At 36.1% G+C, this 16596-nt stretch overlaps 2 protein-coding genes across 3 annotated transcripts; both read left to right on the top strand.

Annotated features, from left to right (window-relative positions):
• The first annotated feature begins 64 nt into the window (after positions 1-64).
• On the top strand, positions 65-6222 carry LOC105179817 (asparagine synthetase domain-containing protein 1). The gene is made up of 14 exons (XM_011103459.2): positions 65-211; positions 341-620; positions 1339-1532; positions 1638-1773; positions 2180-2446; positions 2634-2731; positions 3152-3266; positions 3535-3640; positions 4005-4098; positions 4446-4642; positions 4946-5045; positions 5144-5260; positions 5377-5433; positions 5827-6222. The coding sequence occupies exons 1-14, from the start codon at positions 116-118 to the stop codon at positions 5932-5934; spliced, it is 1965 nt and encodes a 654-aa protein (XP_011101761.1). The 5' UTR covers positions 65-115; the 3' UTR covers positions 5935-6222.
• Positions 6223-7865: 1643 nt separating this feature from the next.
• LOC105179816 (pre-mRNA-splicing factor ATP-dependent RNA helicase DEAH10) lies at positions 7866-16574 on the top strand. Of its 2 annotated transcripts, XM_011103458.2 has the most exons (13): positions 7866-8052; positions 8155-8201; positions 9118-9198; positions 10143-10359; positions 10582-10999; positions 11721-11924; positions 12440-12600; positions 13198-13383; positions 13560-13788; positions 14726-14925; positions 15175-15309; positions 15456-15665; positions 15773-16574. In XM_011103458.2, the coding sequence occupies exons 1-12, from the start codon at positions 7979-7981 to the stop codon at positions 15637-15639; spliced, it is 2136 nt and encodes a 711-aa protein (XP_011101760.1). In that variant the 5' UTR covers positions 7866-7978; the 3' UTR covers positions 15640-15665; positions 15773-16574. The 2 variants fall into 2 exon arrangements, with proteins under 2 accessions (XP_011101760.1, XP_011101758.1); XM_011103456.2 differs by having other exon boundaries at positions 15456-16573.
• The last annotated feature ends 22 nt before the right edge of the window (positions 16575-16596 follow it).

The following is a 16596-nucleotide window of genomic DNA, read 5'->3' as shown; positions in this document are numbered from 1 at the left end:
GTTATTTTTAGTCTAATTTATTATAATCCCCAATTCTTCAATAGTTTTAGGGTTCCGTATTGGCAGGAAGAAAGGAATAGAGTTTGGCTGAATTGAGACTTCGAGAGGGGAAAGCATGTGTGGGATAGCACTGATTATTTCCGGAATTAAAATTGATTTATCTCATTTAGTTCCCAGTTGCACTTGTCCGTCTCCTCAATTTCAAGAGGGGGTAATTTATTTGATTCTTCTTCTTCTTCCTTTTTTTTTTTTTTTTTGTGAGTGTATATGTGTGTGTGGAGTTTCAGTATTTAGATTGTTGATGTCTCCTCCGTGTTTCTAATTTGTGTTAAAAATCCAGTCTTTGTTCTCAGAAGAGGACATAAAAGAAGCTTTACAAAGGAGGGGTCCTGACAGCTTAGGAGCTAAGAAAGTTTATCTTTATTCAGAAGTATCAGATGATGAAAGCAAAGACTGCATTGTGCAATCCTTTGTTCAGAAAGAAGCGGCAGTGGATAATGGTTGTGGGAGTGAATTGCGTGGGGAACTGCGATTTATTGGTGCAACGTTGCAACTTAGAGGAGTGAATCCGGTTGTTCAACCGTTGACTGATGCATTTGGCAATGTCCTTGTTTATAATGGTATAATTGATGTTTTTTAGCTGAATTATTTGGTGGTCTACCATTTCAGAAGTTTTCATATTTTGCATTGTTCTTTTGCAGTGTGAGTGCCCCATTGTTAGTTGATCGGATGTTGTGCCTTTTTGTTATTGAGCAGCTTGTAGCGATTGTCAAGAGAATTCATAATGCATTATGTTGTTTTAATAATCTGGATAAACACTTCCAGTCGGTCATTGCACCACCATCACCAGTAAATGGACTTCTCTAAGTGCTAAACCGCATGAAAGATTATTTCTTGTCGAATAAAGTTTGGGAGACAAGATATATGAATAGAATGACTTTAGATGGGCTAAGGAACTGGGATGAAACTTAGAGATTTATACTCATTTACCTTAATTCTTTTTCTAACTATTAGTTGATCCTACTTATCTAGCTTTCCCTCACCCCGGTCATGCCGTCTTGGCCATTATAACATTTTTTTCCTGGTCGTTATTACTTTGGTTTCTTGGTTTAAATGAATATGATTTGTTGCTTCTCAAGTTTCTGTGAGATGCATGTCGGTGGGCTTTGACTTGTTCATGGATCACCATAGTATTCTTGAATCAGTTTGAATACTTGCAGCATTGTACCCTATCTTGTCATCTTCAATAGTGCCCTTGAACTCTTTTACGGATGAGTACAATCTTTTTTTCTTTGTAAATGATTATCTTGTTTATTAGTTTAATATGATGATTTTTAGGTGAAATATTTGGAGGGATTAATTTTAGCCGTGATAGCAATGACACGGAGGTTCTTATGCAATCTCTGGGGCAGTGCTGCTCATGTATTTCCCATGAACACAGTAGATCGTTTTGCCATTTTGGAGAACACCAAAAATCTGTTCCAGAACTTCTTTCAACAATCAGGGGACCTTGGGCTTTGATCTACTGGCAGGTAACTTTGCGTGGTAAGTTCCTTTGATGATTCCAAAAAAGTGCTAAAACTAAAGCGTTTACTATTTTTGTTGGCTGCTTCAGCTTACTTGTTTGGTGCTTGTAGGATAGTTCAAAAACATTGTGGTTCGGTAGAGATGCTCTTGGAAGGAGAAGTCTTCTAGTTCACTGGCCAACATGCCATGATTCTCGGCTGCTGCTATCATCAGTATCACCACTTTATTCTTCTCAACAGCAATATGGTACATACTGCTTAGTGGATATGTCCTTCTTTTTTTCTTATAATTTTTGTCTTGCATTGTTTGAAAGATTTGTGAACAGTGGAGTCATGTGTCCATTCCAAGAAGTGGATACCTATCACATTTTGCGCAATTGAATTATATCTGTATTCTGTAGATAAAAAAATTATCCCTACTTCCTCAACGTCATATGTCCTTAATGGTAACGCTTATTGATCTTGTATCAGCACCATATGTATTCAGCAACCGATGTGCAATTAGTACATCTACATTTATTTGCTACACATTTCACCTAATGTAATCTTCTCTGACTCGCATAGAGCCCATCTTTGCAGTCGGCATTCTGTTCTTAGTATATAGTAGTTTAGGAGCACCTCCCACTGACACATTTTTTTGGATCTCTAAACAGATATTAGTGATGAAAAAGGAAAAGTTGACGTGGATTTCTGGGAAGAGCTGTCCTGTGGTGTATATAGTATCTCAATGTCTCCTTCAGAAATGGATGGACATTTAATTGGAAAACTTAAGAAACATGAGTGGACGGATTGTGAGCTAAAGGAGTTGATGATGTGGGAGAGAACTTCTATTGAACCTATACCTGAGAATTTAAGTGATCACTGCACAAAAGTTCCAACCATGCAGCAGGACATGCTTTCAAGTTGTTCATCTGAACTAGGTCAGTGTCAAGCCACAAGGTGCCTGAAATCACCATCTAACCCTTTCACTTTTACATAATTCCTTGTGGTCAAATTCTATTTTGACTTATTCATCATTTATTTCTTTCTTGTAAATTTTTATATGGTATATCTTATAAATTATGTAGCATACTGTTTATTGCATTTTTGTTTGATTAATCACCACAGGGTATGTACAAAGTGCACCTCTAACAACATCTCATAAAGTGATGATGGCTTTGAGAGAATCTGTCGTTCGGCGCACCACGATGAATAGAATTTACCAGGTTTGTGCATTGCCAATAACCCTGTTTAAAATTTCCATCATAATGTAAGTATGGGAGGAGGTTCCTCTTGGTGCAACAAGCAGAAGAATAAAACATTATTTTCTGTAATAGTCTTGTCCTGTTAAGCTTGGTGCAAGTTGTCACGTCATGCTTGGCTTACACATATGATGTTTCATACTGGTTATGGTTCTAACGGCGTTGGATGGGATTTTGCTCTAAAGGGGACAATGTTTGGAATGTTTTGACATAGGTTCCCTTGGATAGGCTGCTTGCTTCTTTAAACAGAATGCTTTCTGTTTTCTTTTATATGGATTCATTTAGTTATCTGTTATTTTTTTATTTACACTTTTAAGTCAGGTTTACTATTCTTTTGACAAATTCTTAAGCCTAGTTTGGTTTATTATTGCATTGCATCCTCAGGCTTTTCCGGTAAATCAGAGACAAGAGAGATATGCTCCAGTAGCAGTGCTGTTCTCTGGCGGTTTGGATTCTATGATTATTGCTGCATTACTGCATCAGTGCATTGATTCTGAGTGTAAGCACTATAATAAAGCTTCAGCTCTCCTTGGCTTTCCATGCACCCATCTACCTCATATAGGATCTTTGCAAGGCTGTTTAACTTTAGATTAATTGAAACTCTTGGCTCATGATTTATCTGCCAATGCCCCTTTGCAGAGGCTGAGCTTTGATGATAAACAGGAATGCTCATTCATAACATATATCTGCATTAACCTTATCCATATTGTGTTTTCTTTTGGGAAGTTTCATTCCAAGGTTGTATGTTCTGAAACCTGTGATTGCAGATGATATTGATCTGCTTAATGTAAGCTTTGATGGAGTATCAGCACCTGATAGAATCTCAGCGAGGGCTGGATTGAAGGAACTTAAAAAAATTGCACCTTTAAGGAGGTATGCTGGTTATACTTTTAATGTTTCAGATGTTATTTCTGTTTAGTACTTAGAAGTTAGAAGTGCTACATATGTGTTAGAGCGCTGGCTGCCAATTTATTGAAATACTCTTGGTTATAGGTGTAGGTTCGATCTAAACTCGGGATGCAATATTCATAAAGTGTTAAAAACCAGAAAGTGTTCAAGTTTCTGGATCAGTTGATAAGCTCGACAAAAATATTTGTTTCTGACTTATCTTCAAATGTGACTTTCTGTTAATGGACTGGATTAGTGGTTGCCATTAATCCTTGATACGAAAGTAATTATATGCACGCACAGTTTCTATTCTGATACAATACTTATTTTTCCGATTGCAAATTTACAGATGGAACCTTATAGAAATTGATGCTGATTTACGAAAATTGACCTCTGAGACGAAGCATGTTATGGCACTTATCAATCCTGCTAATACCTACATGGTATGTCTTTTGTTAAGGTGTATTTAAGCTTGGTTGACGATTCTTGTTCTTTGAAACTCTGCCAACATGTTTATATTAAGGATTATATATATGCTAGGTTGCATACTTGCAAACTTGACTATATTCTTCAAATATTGTTAATTTACTAATGCGTAATAGTTAATTCCAATTTAGAAGCAGCATGATAAACGAATCATGTTGCCTGGTATAATTATTTAACAATCTCCTTTCCTATCATGAACAACTAAGAGAAAAGAATAAGTCGAGAACAGAAAAGGATAACCAGTAAACTGTATTCCATAGATTTTCCTGACTGCAATCTGTCGGTGTATTTTCTCATTATTCAGGACCTGAATATAGGCATAGCACTATGGCTAGCTGCTGGAGGAGATGGCTGGCTTTATGAGGAGACAAGCAGCAATGGTAGGGCGCAGTGCTTGCGTGTCAAGTACAAGTCTGAGGCCAGGATTCTTCTGGTGGGTTCTGGTGCTGATGAACAATGCGCTGGATATGGTCGGCATAGGACAAAATATAGAAATAGAAGGTGCTCTCTTTTGTTAATATAACGGAACTATCTTTATGTAATCCGAATGTCTCAACAATATTATTTCTAACATTTCCCTCAATGTGGCTCGGTCACGAGCCTTCCCCAATATTTTTTGTCCTTCTTTTATTGTCCTCTGCTCTTGTTTGGTTTTCCTTTTTCCTATGTTTCCAGTTATTCTGAAACTCTTGTTATAAGTCGTGTTGATATGTATTTTGTACTTTCATCTTGGGTACTTTAGTATGCTCACCTTTCTCACTGGTTTTTCTTGTGTTCGTGCTGCTTCAACACATGTATTGTCAGTTGGCTTGGGCTCCATGAGGAAATGAAATTAGACATGCAGAGGATTTGGAAAAGGAACTTAGGGAGAGATGATAGATGCATAGCCGACAATGGCAAGGAGGTGTGAAATAACTTGAATATACAATTTTAATATTGGTTGCAATTGTCGTAAATTGTAATCAAAACAATATTTAATATTTGATTATTTTCTACCAACAGGCGAGATTTCCATTTTTGGATGAAGATGTCATAAGGACTTTGCTTGATATTCCTCTATGGGAGATTGCAGACCTTAATCAGCCAAGTGGAGTTGGTGATAAGAAAATTCTGAGGGAGGTATGCCTTTCTTTGTTATTACACTTCTATGAATCATCGGCATCTATTCTTTCAAGAGATTTCGACAACCCTTTGGCAGTTCCTGTTGCATTCACATTTCTACCATGCTATTGCAGGTTGCACGCCTACTTGGTCTGAAGGAAGCAGCTTCTCTGCCCAAACGAGCGATTCAGGTACAGAATCATAGGCTTATTTGTCCTTATTTGTTTTACAACCGCACCATCTTTTCCTATCTCTTCAAAGGTCTAGATGAGGTTTACGCCTTTTTCTCCCGATTCTAGTTTTCATCATTCTTTTATGCTCGTACTCCCTTACGCGTAAACATGAGTTCAGTTTCAAAGAAAGCTGCTCATACCACCGTCTATGCACAGAATTGCTGCCTTAAGGGTGAAAATAGCTCAAGCTCCTAACATTGTTGGTTAAGCGTTCTCTTCCCTTTTGAACGCAGAAGGAAATTGATGAAAACACAAACTAACATGCCATTGCCGTGTATCTAACAGACGCCTTCTCGTGCAAAATTGGCTACGTTATCAAAAGTCTTATTCAAAATTATGTTCGCTTTGCAGTTCGGCTCCAGGATCGCCCGGGAATCAAACAGGAAAAATTTCGGAAGTAATCGAGCAGCAAACCAAGCCTCTGCAGGAAGTGTGGTGATATATGGATCATCAGACTAACACTGCCGGCCGCAGCCTGTTTGTCTGTCTGTCCGTCTCTGGGGTTCCAAAATTGCCTGTCATTCAATTGTCTGGGATATGACCATATTGTCACCAAGTATTATGGCTTTTGCTTTTGATTTTTTTGGTTTTTTAGTTTCCCTTTTCACACTCACTCATTTTATACCCAATATTCGAACACGAGACCTCCAGCAGTAAACCTCGAGCCTCAAATCACTCACGGGTTGATTTTCTCTTCGACTACAAATAATACCCTAAATTTGTTTCGACTAATTATTTTGATTTGGAGACATCGGTGTTTTGAGCTATTAAGTTAGGGTCTTATTTTTTTTAGAAAATAAAATAAAAATTAAGGAAAAAATTGCATTTTTAGTCCTATATGATAGGGTGTTTTGCATTTTTAGTCCTATACGATAGGGTGTTTTGCACTTTCGGTCCCCTAATTTATAGACTTAGCACATTTACTCTTGTAAGATAAATATTGTGACATTTTTGGTCCCATAGATTAAAATTATTGCACATTTGGTCTCTCATAGAGTATTAAGTTTATATCTTATGGACCAAATTTGCTATAATTTTATCTTATGGGATCAAATGTACTACACTTTTATTCTATGAAATTAAAAATACTACAATATTTATCATATGGGATTAAATATACTAAATTCATAAATTATATAACTCAAAATGCAATACGCCTTGTCGTGTGGGATTAAAAGTGTAAATTCCAAAATTAAGTATTCAATAAAAATGGATTCAATTTAAACAGGTGTTATAAATAATTGTATGAATTTATAATATATCAAATTAACGTTTCAACTAATTAATATGATACCAATATATCATTTGCATTGTCATCCTTCAACTTATAGCAAAATATATTTATAAAAGAATTTATGTGTAGCAATTTGCATTGTCATCCTTCAACTTATAGAAAAATACATTTATAAAAGAATTTACGTATAGCACGGGTTCTACGTTAGTTAAATGATGCAAATAAAGATGACATTATGAATCAAAATGGGATGAAGCATGAAAGAAATTATTTGCATTGTCACCCTTCAACTTTGGAGTCTCACATTAACTTGCTCAAATATTTCATTTTTGGGTTAATAAGACTCTTTTTTAAAATATTAAATTATTCTTTATCTTAAAAAATCACACTTACATTCTTCGCAAAAATTCTTGATTTATGTTTGACCCTGTTCATTTATTTGGAAGAAAAATGCTGATGTAAGTACAAAATTTTCATAAATTTTTAAATTTGCCTATTATTTAATATGTTCATGTATATATTTGTACTTGTAAAATAAATAATATATATATAAGGAGTGTGATTAACATTATTATATATATATATATATATATTAATTAATTGAAACCACTCGGGGGTGGATGGACTTTTTGAAGTCCCCGATCCCTTTTTATTAAAATTAAAAGGTGAGCAAATTTACAGCGGAGAGTGCTGATTCCCTATCATCTCTAAAAAAACTGTAAAATTAGGAATACTACTCCCTTATAAATATTCGCCCAAAGCAAAATGAGGAGTACTACTTCCTTACAATAAATCACAAAAATATAAATAAGGAGTACTACTCCGTTACAAAAGTAAGACTAGCTAAGATGATATACATCATTATATTTTTTCATTCATAAGTACAATATTATTATGTAAAAATGTCAAATAAGGGTTAAAGTTAAAAATTTATGCAATTTTTTGGGTTACTGTCATCATTTTTTATCCAAATCCTAAATCGGGTGTAATAGATAAATTTTTTAGAAGGAGTATAAGTGTAATTTCGAAATTTAAAAAAAAAATTATAATTATGTATTTTTTAAAGGGGTTTAGTGTAATTTCATATTTTCAGATAATTAGCCTATAAATTTTTACAAAGTGACCCCATTCGAAATTATTTGCTCAAAGAGCGGAATACTGAAATCTAAAACGTACATAGAATTGTAGACGCTCCGCCCTATAAATACCGAAGACTGAAATTGTTCGAAGGTCTACAAAAAACGCACAAACACAGCTCTCTGCTTCGGAATGCCTTCAATGGCTTCCAATACCTCCGACAAAACCAAGCAACTCAACGGAACCAAACTCGACTTCTTTGGCAGGTTTTTATGCTCACATTCGTTTCAAATAGTTATTGTACTTTGCTTTTCGATTGTTGTTGGTTGGCAAATTAATGTCATTTGTTAACTTGAATTATTTCCCAGGAGGCAAAAGATTGAGCAGCATAGGAAAGCTTTGCCAATAGCTACAGGTAATTCTCTTTTAATGTTTTTACTTAAACCGCTTTGCTTAGGAAGTGTTATTTTTTTTTTGGGGTTTGGGGGTGGGGGGGTGGGGGGGGTGAGATATTGTGTTGTGTTGGGTTGTAATAGATGTAGAAAGTGTATTTTTTTTAAAGTAAACGCATGCTTTATGCTTCTGATTGACGAGTCTCTGGGAGGTGGAGCAGAGTTATGTAGAAATATTGGACCAAAGTGATTTATGTGCACTTCATGGGCTTGCATTATGCAGAAAGTTTGAAAGTTATTCATATAGTGAAGAAAGAGAAAGCATAGTACATTAGTAATGTCTCAAATGAGTTCTCAATTTGCAGATGTAGATTACTTTTTCTTGCCCTAGGATAATCGTGGATTATTAGTGCAGTTAAATTGACTTGCATTAAGTTTGAAAGTTATTCATAGAGTAAATAAAGACTCAAGTAGTAAGTCAGTTGCTTCTGCCATGAGTTTTCAATCTGCAGCTGTTGATATTTCCTGGCCCAGCAAAAAAATTGGATTTGTATATTCTTTACTCTTTCAAAAAGACAAGTTAAGAAGCATTAGGGTATCGTGTATTGATCTCACACCGTACCCACACAAGAACGTATGTTTTTATGATTGTGGATTGTAGGTTAAGTTCATATATTTTGCTGTTATCACCATTAATTTTCTGGAACCGTGTCTCTTTCAAAATCTTTACATGACTAGGGTTTAGGGTTTAAGTGAGTGTCCTAGAAGAGTTCCAGAATTTACTATTTTTTCACCTTCAAACTTCGTTGGCGTGCAGTAGATTTTATCCTGTTTGCTATGCATGTTTGAGACATTATTTCATTTTGCTGCTGTTTTAAACTTCTGATTTCCATGATATGAATTTTTATCTACTTGAATTGGCATTTGCATATCATGCAGTTGAAAAGAGACTTTTGGAGGAGGTCAGCAAGAATGACATACTGATTATTGTTGGTGAAACTGGTAGTGGGAAGACAACACGTAAGTTCTATATGACCATAGCTCTAAGTGGATTTTCTTGTCGGATTTATGCTTAATAGCATATTGCACTTCATTTAATGATAAGATTGAGATACTCTGTGTACGTTAAGTTCTAGGTTATGTTACTCTATATCAATGCGACATGGATGTTGATGTGTGTACCTCTTAAGGTTATTGTAATGTAATCAATGGTAGTCACTAAAGGAAGAAGGTAGTTGTTGTTTCTTCTCTAATTAATAATCTATTGACTGAAGTTTGCCACCATGGATGTACTCAATGCCCAAATTTTCATGAATGGCGAACTTGTTGATCTGTCTTCTTGTGGTATTCCTTTCTGCACCTTTAGTGCCAATAGGTATACAATGTTCCCATAAGGTACGGCCTACCAGGTAGCTTCACCAGTGACTGGTACCTTATCCACAATGAAGATGTGAGTTGTTAACTTGGCATATTTGGCCTTTATCTAGTCCTTATAAGAAAGTATGTGTTTGTTGGTTTGGTTAGCTTGCCTACAATATAATAGCTCTCGACAAGGTTGTATGGTGTGAGAGCAACCTAAAATGGAGATATTAGGGTTCAGTGTATATTATATATGTGCAATGACATGCATGCATGTCATTTTGTGCTTAGACTGATAAAGTTAATTTACTCATATTCTCTAGGACTTCCAGATATTGGTAGGCAGCCTTATCTCAGAACAACCTAAAACTGAGATATTAGGGTTCAGTGTATATTATATATGTGCAATGACATGCATGCATGTCATTTTGTGCTTAGAATGATAAAGTTAATTTACTCATATTCTCTAGGACTTCCAGATATTGGTATGCAGCCTTATCTCAAGTTGTAACAGATTTGTCTGCCTATGCCCTTATCTGCGGAGTATTACTTATTTACTTTGAGTCAGAACATTTCATCTATATGAAGTAATATTATTTTGACAGAGTTACCCCAGTATCTATTTAATGGAGGGTTCTGCCGGAATGGTGGTATAATTGGGATAACCCAACCTAGACGTGTTGCTGCTGTAACTGTCGCAAAAAGGGTTGCTGAGGAATGTGGAGTAGCATTGGGCCAAAAGGTTGGATATGGCATTAGATTTGAGGATGTAACCTCCAGCTCAACAAGGATCAAATACATGACAGATGGCTTGTTACTGAGGTAAAATGAACATGCCTGTTTGTATGCCTCTTTACATGCATCATGTTAATGCAAAACCATAGGCACAGTTGGTTCCGTTTTTTATGTCAGGGCAGTTGGTTTCTTGTATGCAAATTATGTACATAAAATAGTAGAATATACGAGACTCCTGCATGGATCTAGTTATTCTTGGACAAGAATCCCTCTACAAACTAACTGATGATGTTTGAACTACAACTACAGGGAAGCATTATTGGATCCATATCTCTCCAAATATTCAGTTATTATTGTGGATGAGGCTCATGAGAGAACTGTTCACACTGATGTATTGCTCGGTCTGTTGAAGAATGTACAGAAAACAAGGTCTCTAGGTTCCAGTGACGTGGTACATAATGGTCATCAAAAAGGTGAGAATGGGGCAATATTGGAAAAAGAGAATGATATCCAATCTACCAACATCCTCAAGCACAATCAAGGCAAAAAGTTGTCCCCGTTGAAGTTAATTATCATGTCTGCCAGTCTGGATGCAAAAATCTTTTCTGAGTATTTTGGTGGTGCAAGGGCTGTGCATGTCCAGGGGCGGCAATATCCTGTTGATATACTATACACTCATCAACCTGAAACTGACTACATAGATGCAGCCTTGATTACTATATTTCAGGTTAGAACAACTAGTCCTTTTTAATACAGATTGCTCAATTTATTGCATGAATCGCTCTTAACAACTTTTTGGCTGACTGAGTTGTGATTTTCCTTTGAAAGACAAGCATACAAAGGCCAGTTTGCTATCTCTTCCTGCAATTTATATTTTCTGGGTTAAATTTTACATAAGGGATTGCATTGTTTTCCTTTAATTGCTTTTATATGAAACTCTGGAGTACTTTTAGAAAAGAAAGTGAAAACTTGGAAGGTTAAATATAAGAACTTAGCTGCCTTGGTATAAAAAAATTGAAGCATAAAAGTATCTTTTACCATGAAAACAAACAATTGATATGCTCTATGCCTTAAAAGTCCGGATATTTTGAAAAGTGAAATGCAACATAGAAGAAGCATTATAGACATCTGACTGCTACAGGAAAATCATGTTCTGTCCCTGCTCATAGGTTGAAGGATAGTTCCTTAGGTCTATTGTGCTTGTATACTTATTTTTCTTTCCAGCATCAGTTTGAGATTTGTTTTTCCAGTATTATATTGTTAAGGTTTTTTAGTTCTCTCCCAAACTATATTCTCAGGTTCAGTGTAGAGTTTTGTCGAATGCTGTTAATTCTTAGTTGAGTAAATTTTTTGACAAGCTCCACTTGTTTTTAGTTTAATTATATGGTTGGGCCTCATTGTTGTGTATTTATATTGTAATACTTACTTTTTTGTCGTTGAACTTCTAGATACATCTGGAGGAAGGGCCAGGTGATGTTCTTGTATTCTTGACTGGCCAAGAAGAAATAGAATCTATTGAGAGGCTTGTCCAAGAGCGCCTTCCAAAGTTACCTGAGAGTAAACGCAAGCTTCTGGTCATTCCAATATTTGCATCTCTGCCATCAGAGAAACAAATGAAAGTTTTCATGCCTGCACCTGTTGGGTTTCGTAAGGTTGATCTTTTCCCTTTGCTTGTCCCAAGATATGCTATAAATAACTTCTTGAACTGAACACCTAGAGGCGTATGAAATTGTATGGATTAATACTCTATAAATGATACCCATATGGATAAATTATTTGAAAAATCAACTTGTGTTTTTATGGAAGACAAAAGGCTCTTTAAATCTGTTTTGATCTGATAGTTTCCACCATCGTCCTTTGTTGAATTATCTCTGAGGATCTGTTCTATAGTGTTATTTGTGATTCACCTATTTAAATTTTTGATGATACATAGCGTATATGGTTGATAAGTCTACAATCATGTAGACTAAATGTTCTTACTGAGGTTTACTATTTGATCGTTCATGAAATTCTTATGGACAAAAGCTGGAGACTGAGAAAATTCTTGGGTTTTATTTGGAGTCTGAGCATTTCCATCCTTCAATAATTGCTCCTCCTTTTTTCCTCTGTATAGGGTCTCATCTAGTTGATATTTCTAATTATAAGTTGTTGCTCTTCTGTTATATAGGTAATACTAGCAACCAATATTGCTGAAACATCAGTAACAATACCAGGAATCAAGTATGTCATTGACCCAGGAATGGTTAAAGTACGCACATATGATGCTTCTACAGGGATTGAACCATTGATCATTGTTAAAACCTCAAAAGCACAAGCACTTCAGAGAAGGTACTGCAATTGGATTGATCCCAACATAATCTTGACGTGAATAAATTTATGCTTGTAAAGAGTGTTGCAGATTTATTTTTTCTCTCTGAAAATACAATGGTGGTTTATTCTATCACCCCTTTTTTCTCTTTTCCTTGTGGATAGTTCCACAACTTCTGGACGAATGAGGTGCTGAATAAGATATTTATTATCTTGAAAATCATGCAATCATTTTGAACCTTAGTTAGTCTGTTTGGTAGAAGATGTCAGGTAAATTAAAGAAAATTGTCTTATGCCATTCAAGAATCTTCGATGACTTTGTGATCAATAGTGGGTAATGAAACGAATGAGGTATCTGAAGTAGGAGTAGCTTAGTTACACTTTGTATATTGGAACCCTGACCCCCTTCCTTGCACTCAAATTGTGCGGAATGACTTTATTTTGTAATAACTGGGGTTTGCATATCTGGAAGCTTGGTAATAGAAAAGGTAGTTGGTAATAGTGAAAGGGCGTGGTTGACCTGTCTTCAGCTTTTCTAGATAAAAGAAAGATACAAAGAGCCAATTTCTTTTATCAATATCTATATTCTAGTGAAAAACTTTAACAATTTGGATGCAGTGGGCGTGCTGGCCGTGAAGGACCTGGGAAATGCTACCGTCTTTATCCAGAGAATGAATTTTACAAGCTCAAAGATTCCACAACACCAGAAATCAAAAGATGCAATCTTTCAAATGTCATTTTGCAGCTTAAAGCTTTAGGCATTGATGATATTGTTGGGTTCGACTTTATTGAAGAACCAGACAGGTGATTGTGACAGCATGGAGCAAGTTTTGCAATATGCTGCTCTCTATTGTGTATTTCTTTCTGTGGTTTACTCTTCAGTGATTATCCGAAACTATGATCACCACACCCCACCCCCCCTTCGGGGTTAGTTTGCATATATTGGTATATTATATTCATACGTGAATCCGTTTGTACAGGATGGCTATTATCAAGTCAATGGAGTTGTTATTCTTGTTAGGTGCTCTTACAGACTCGAGTAAATTGTCTGAAGTTGGTCATCAAATGGCCAGGCTTCCTCTGGATCCTATTTATTCTAAGGCTCTCATTGTTGCCAGTCAATTTAATTGCTTGGAAGAAATGTTAATAGTTGTTGCAATGCTCTCAGTCGAATCTATCTTTTATGCCCCCCGGGAAAAGTTGGAAGAGGTAAGCCTGCAGCTCTCTGCTTGCAACTTATTCTTGTACTAAATGGTGAATCCTTCAAAATGATATTCTGGTCTGTTCGCAAAACATGCCTGAAGAGGACACTGTTTATTTTACTCAAAACATGAGATGATAGCAAGCAAAGAGTCTGATGCATTGGGAATATTGCATGTATTTGATGAACAATATCAGTGTGTAAAGAATAAGCTTCAGTTTATTATTCTCGTTAGTGATCTTGCGTTCTTTTCAAAACCTAAGCCTGCTGTAGATCCAGTATTCTATCATGGTGAGGAGGTATTGGCTTCATTTTTCATATATAGTGGCGTGCTTTTAGAGAAATACAAAATGTTGCCAGATGGTTAAGGTCTTTTAGTTTCTCTAGCCAAAGTTGAATTTACTATCTTAAGAGGAATCCTGTTCTATCTTTTAGAACCCCCTCGAGATGAGGTTGGATCAGGTGCTTCTTTTGCTAGTCAATCTAGCTGCTACATTGGTGATGTCATTATTACAGTACATTTAGCTATTTTGTCTCCTACCTTGTGAGATAACAATAGTCTATGGTGATGCTGCTGTACTAGCTAGCACCACAGTGCAACTGAAAACTCTTTCTAATGGTCTAAATGAAATGATTGAACGTTGAATAGCTTATTTGCATATGTTGTTGGAAGTTGGCAATTTGTCATGAAGTTGTGTGCAGATGGTTCAATCTTTTGTCCCAAGCTAACTATGCAAATATAACCATAAATTTTTATGTTTATATAACATTCGAGTTGGCATAATGGAATTTCTATCTTTACCCCAAACAACTGGTTTTTCTTATAAGTTCATTTTATTCTTGCTATATTGGTGTGCTGCTGCTTTACACTGTTGAGACTACTGATGTGTTTCTTAGTTCCTTACAATCATTAGCTTTGAACTGATACACTTCTGCATAATGCAGTCACGAACTGCTTTGAGGAGCTTCTCAAGTCCTGAGGGAGATCATTTGACATTATTAAATGTATATCGTGCTTCTGATGAGTTCTTGGAGAAAAGCAAGTTAGTAAGCAGTAAAGAAAAAGCTGAAAAAAATCTCAGAAAATGGTGCAAAGAGAATTTTATCAATAGCCGCTCCCTAAAGCATGCTCGTGATATCCACAGGTTTGCTATGGTTTCCTTGGCATACATAAAGCAAAACTTATAATCATTCTGAATAGTTACTTTCCTTTTTCTTTAAAATGCTTCTGACAAAGGTGGTGAGATGATTGATACGGATTCATGCAGCCTTTTAGTTCTAGTTTCACAATGTTATGCTGATTCTTTCCCTTCTCTACTGGGGAAAAACGACTGGAACCTTGTTAACATTTCTGTAGTACATATATCTAATTCGATCTTTTGCTCTATCTGTAGTCAAATACGGAGAAATGCTGAACAAATGGGTCTTCGTGTCACTTCCTGTGGAGATGACATACTTTTGCTCCGCAGATGTCTGGCTGCTTCCTTTTTTCTTAATGCAGCTCTGAAGCAGCCTGATGGTACTTACAGGTAACTGTTTAATTCCACTGGGATAATGGCATCTATTGAGATGTCAAGATGCTGAAAATTTATCAGTATGTGGATCTCTGTCTTGCAACAGCAATTATTTGATAAACTTTACTCACATCTCAATTCTTGAATTCATCAAATGACAGGGCTTTGTCAAGTGGTCTCATGGTGCAAATTCACCCTTCCTCTGTATTATTTCGGATGAAACCAGAGTGCATAATTTTTGACGAATTAGTCCGAACTAATCAGAACTATGTCCGCAATGTTTCTAGAATAGATTTCTTGTGGTTAGCTGAGCTGGCTCCTCAATGTTATGCCTTGCAGGAATAGATCACCTCGTTACATGAAATACATTGGTATGCCTATTAAACTGAGTACTTTGGGGAGAAAGATAGCTCAAAGATTAAGGGACATCTTCCAGTCGACACTAAGGTTTACTGATTACTTTGCTTTGCTGCGGCAGCAAGGATGGACTGCAAATATGCCAGTGTTTGCCATTGGAGGGGATAATGCATCAAAACTCATAGACATTGAATGAGCCGTAATTCTTGGAATTGCGACAACTCAAACCACATTTTCACAAAATGGCAAGCATTTGATGGACTTCTAGATGTGATCAAAGTTGCCTGCTTTAATCCATTGCAAGGATGGGCAAATAGACGACTCAAGTGCATTTGATGATGCCATCTTTTAACAGAGAATATAGCAAAGCTAGTTCTTTGCCGAGTCACTCAATGCAAATTGCTTGAGGCGAAAGTGGAAGCATCTGTTTATTCATTCATCATCTGGGGAATAGCTTTGTGGTCGTTCAAATTCTCCAGCTGATTCTATGCCATCACCTTCTCCTGGCAGCAAACTCTTTTTCCTTTCTCCATTTTCTGTACGCCAAGTACAATCGACTCTGATCCACAAGCACGAAACACAGTTTCTTGTAAGAACATACATCTCAAGTCATCATTTGTTTTTAGTTCGAGCTTGATTCTGAAGTCAATCAACGGTAGCAGCGAATGTGACATAGTGTTGTCATAGGTAGTTGTACAAGATTTTTGATCTGGTCTAGTCTTTTACTTATTGATGGTCTTGCATTTAGAGCAGAGCAAATATCAGAGAGTGGAAGTTTCATCTGTCACAATCTCAGTCAGACTTGTATATTTTTCTCCTGTTATGTTGAATGAAGAACCTGGAACCATTTAATAAATATTGTATGGAAACTGGCTTATCTGGACTCTCATGTAATTGTCAATGATGACTTTTCTTGCATCAACTGTATTATATTTCCTTCCTTTG

The sequence above is a fragment of the Sesamum indicum genome, unplaced genomic scaffold (genome assembly GCF_000512975.1).
Source record: "Sesamum indicum cultivar Zhongzhi No. 13 unplaced genomic scaffold, S_indicum_v1.0 scaffold00217, whole genome shotgun sequence".
NCBI classification, from domain to species: Eukaryota; Viridiplantae; Streptophyta; class Magnoliopsida; order Lamiales; family Pedaliaceae; genus Sesamum; species Sesamum indicum.
Note: the sequence above shows the minus strand (reverse complement) of the source record. Positions and strands in the feature narration are given on the sequence as shown.

Coding starts and splice junctions, on each gene's coding strand:
- LOC105179817 (XM_011103459.2), top strand. CDS start 116: ATGTGTGGGATAGCACTGATTATTTCCGGAATTAAAATTGATTTATCT. Junction 1,533..1,637: donor GGGCTTTGATCTACTGGCAG/GTAACTTTGCGT, acceptor TGGTGCTTGTAG/GATAGTTCAAAAACATTGTG. Junction 1,774..2,179: donor TTCTTCTCAACAGCAATATG/GTACATACTGCT, acceptor ATCTCTAAACAG/ATATTAGTGATGAAAAAGGA.
- LOC105179816 (XM_011103458.2), top strand. CDS start 7,979: ATGCCTTCAATGGCTTCCAATACCTCCGACAAAACCAAGCAACTCAAC. Junction 8,202..9,117: donor AGCTTTGCCAATAGCTACAG/GTAATTCTCTTT, acceptor CATATCATGCAG/TTGAAAAGAGACTTTTGGAG. Junction 12,601..13,197: donor GCACAAGCACTTCAGAGAAG/GTACTGCAATTG, acceptor ATTTGGATGCAG/TGGGCGTGCTGGCCGTGAAG.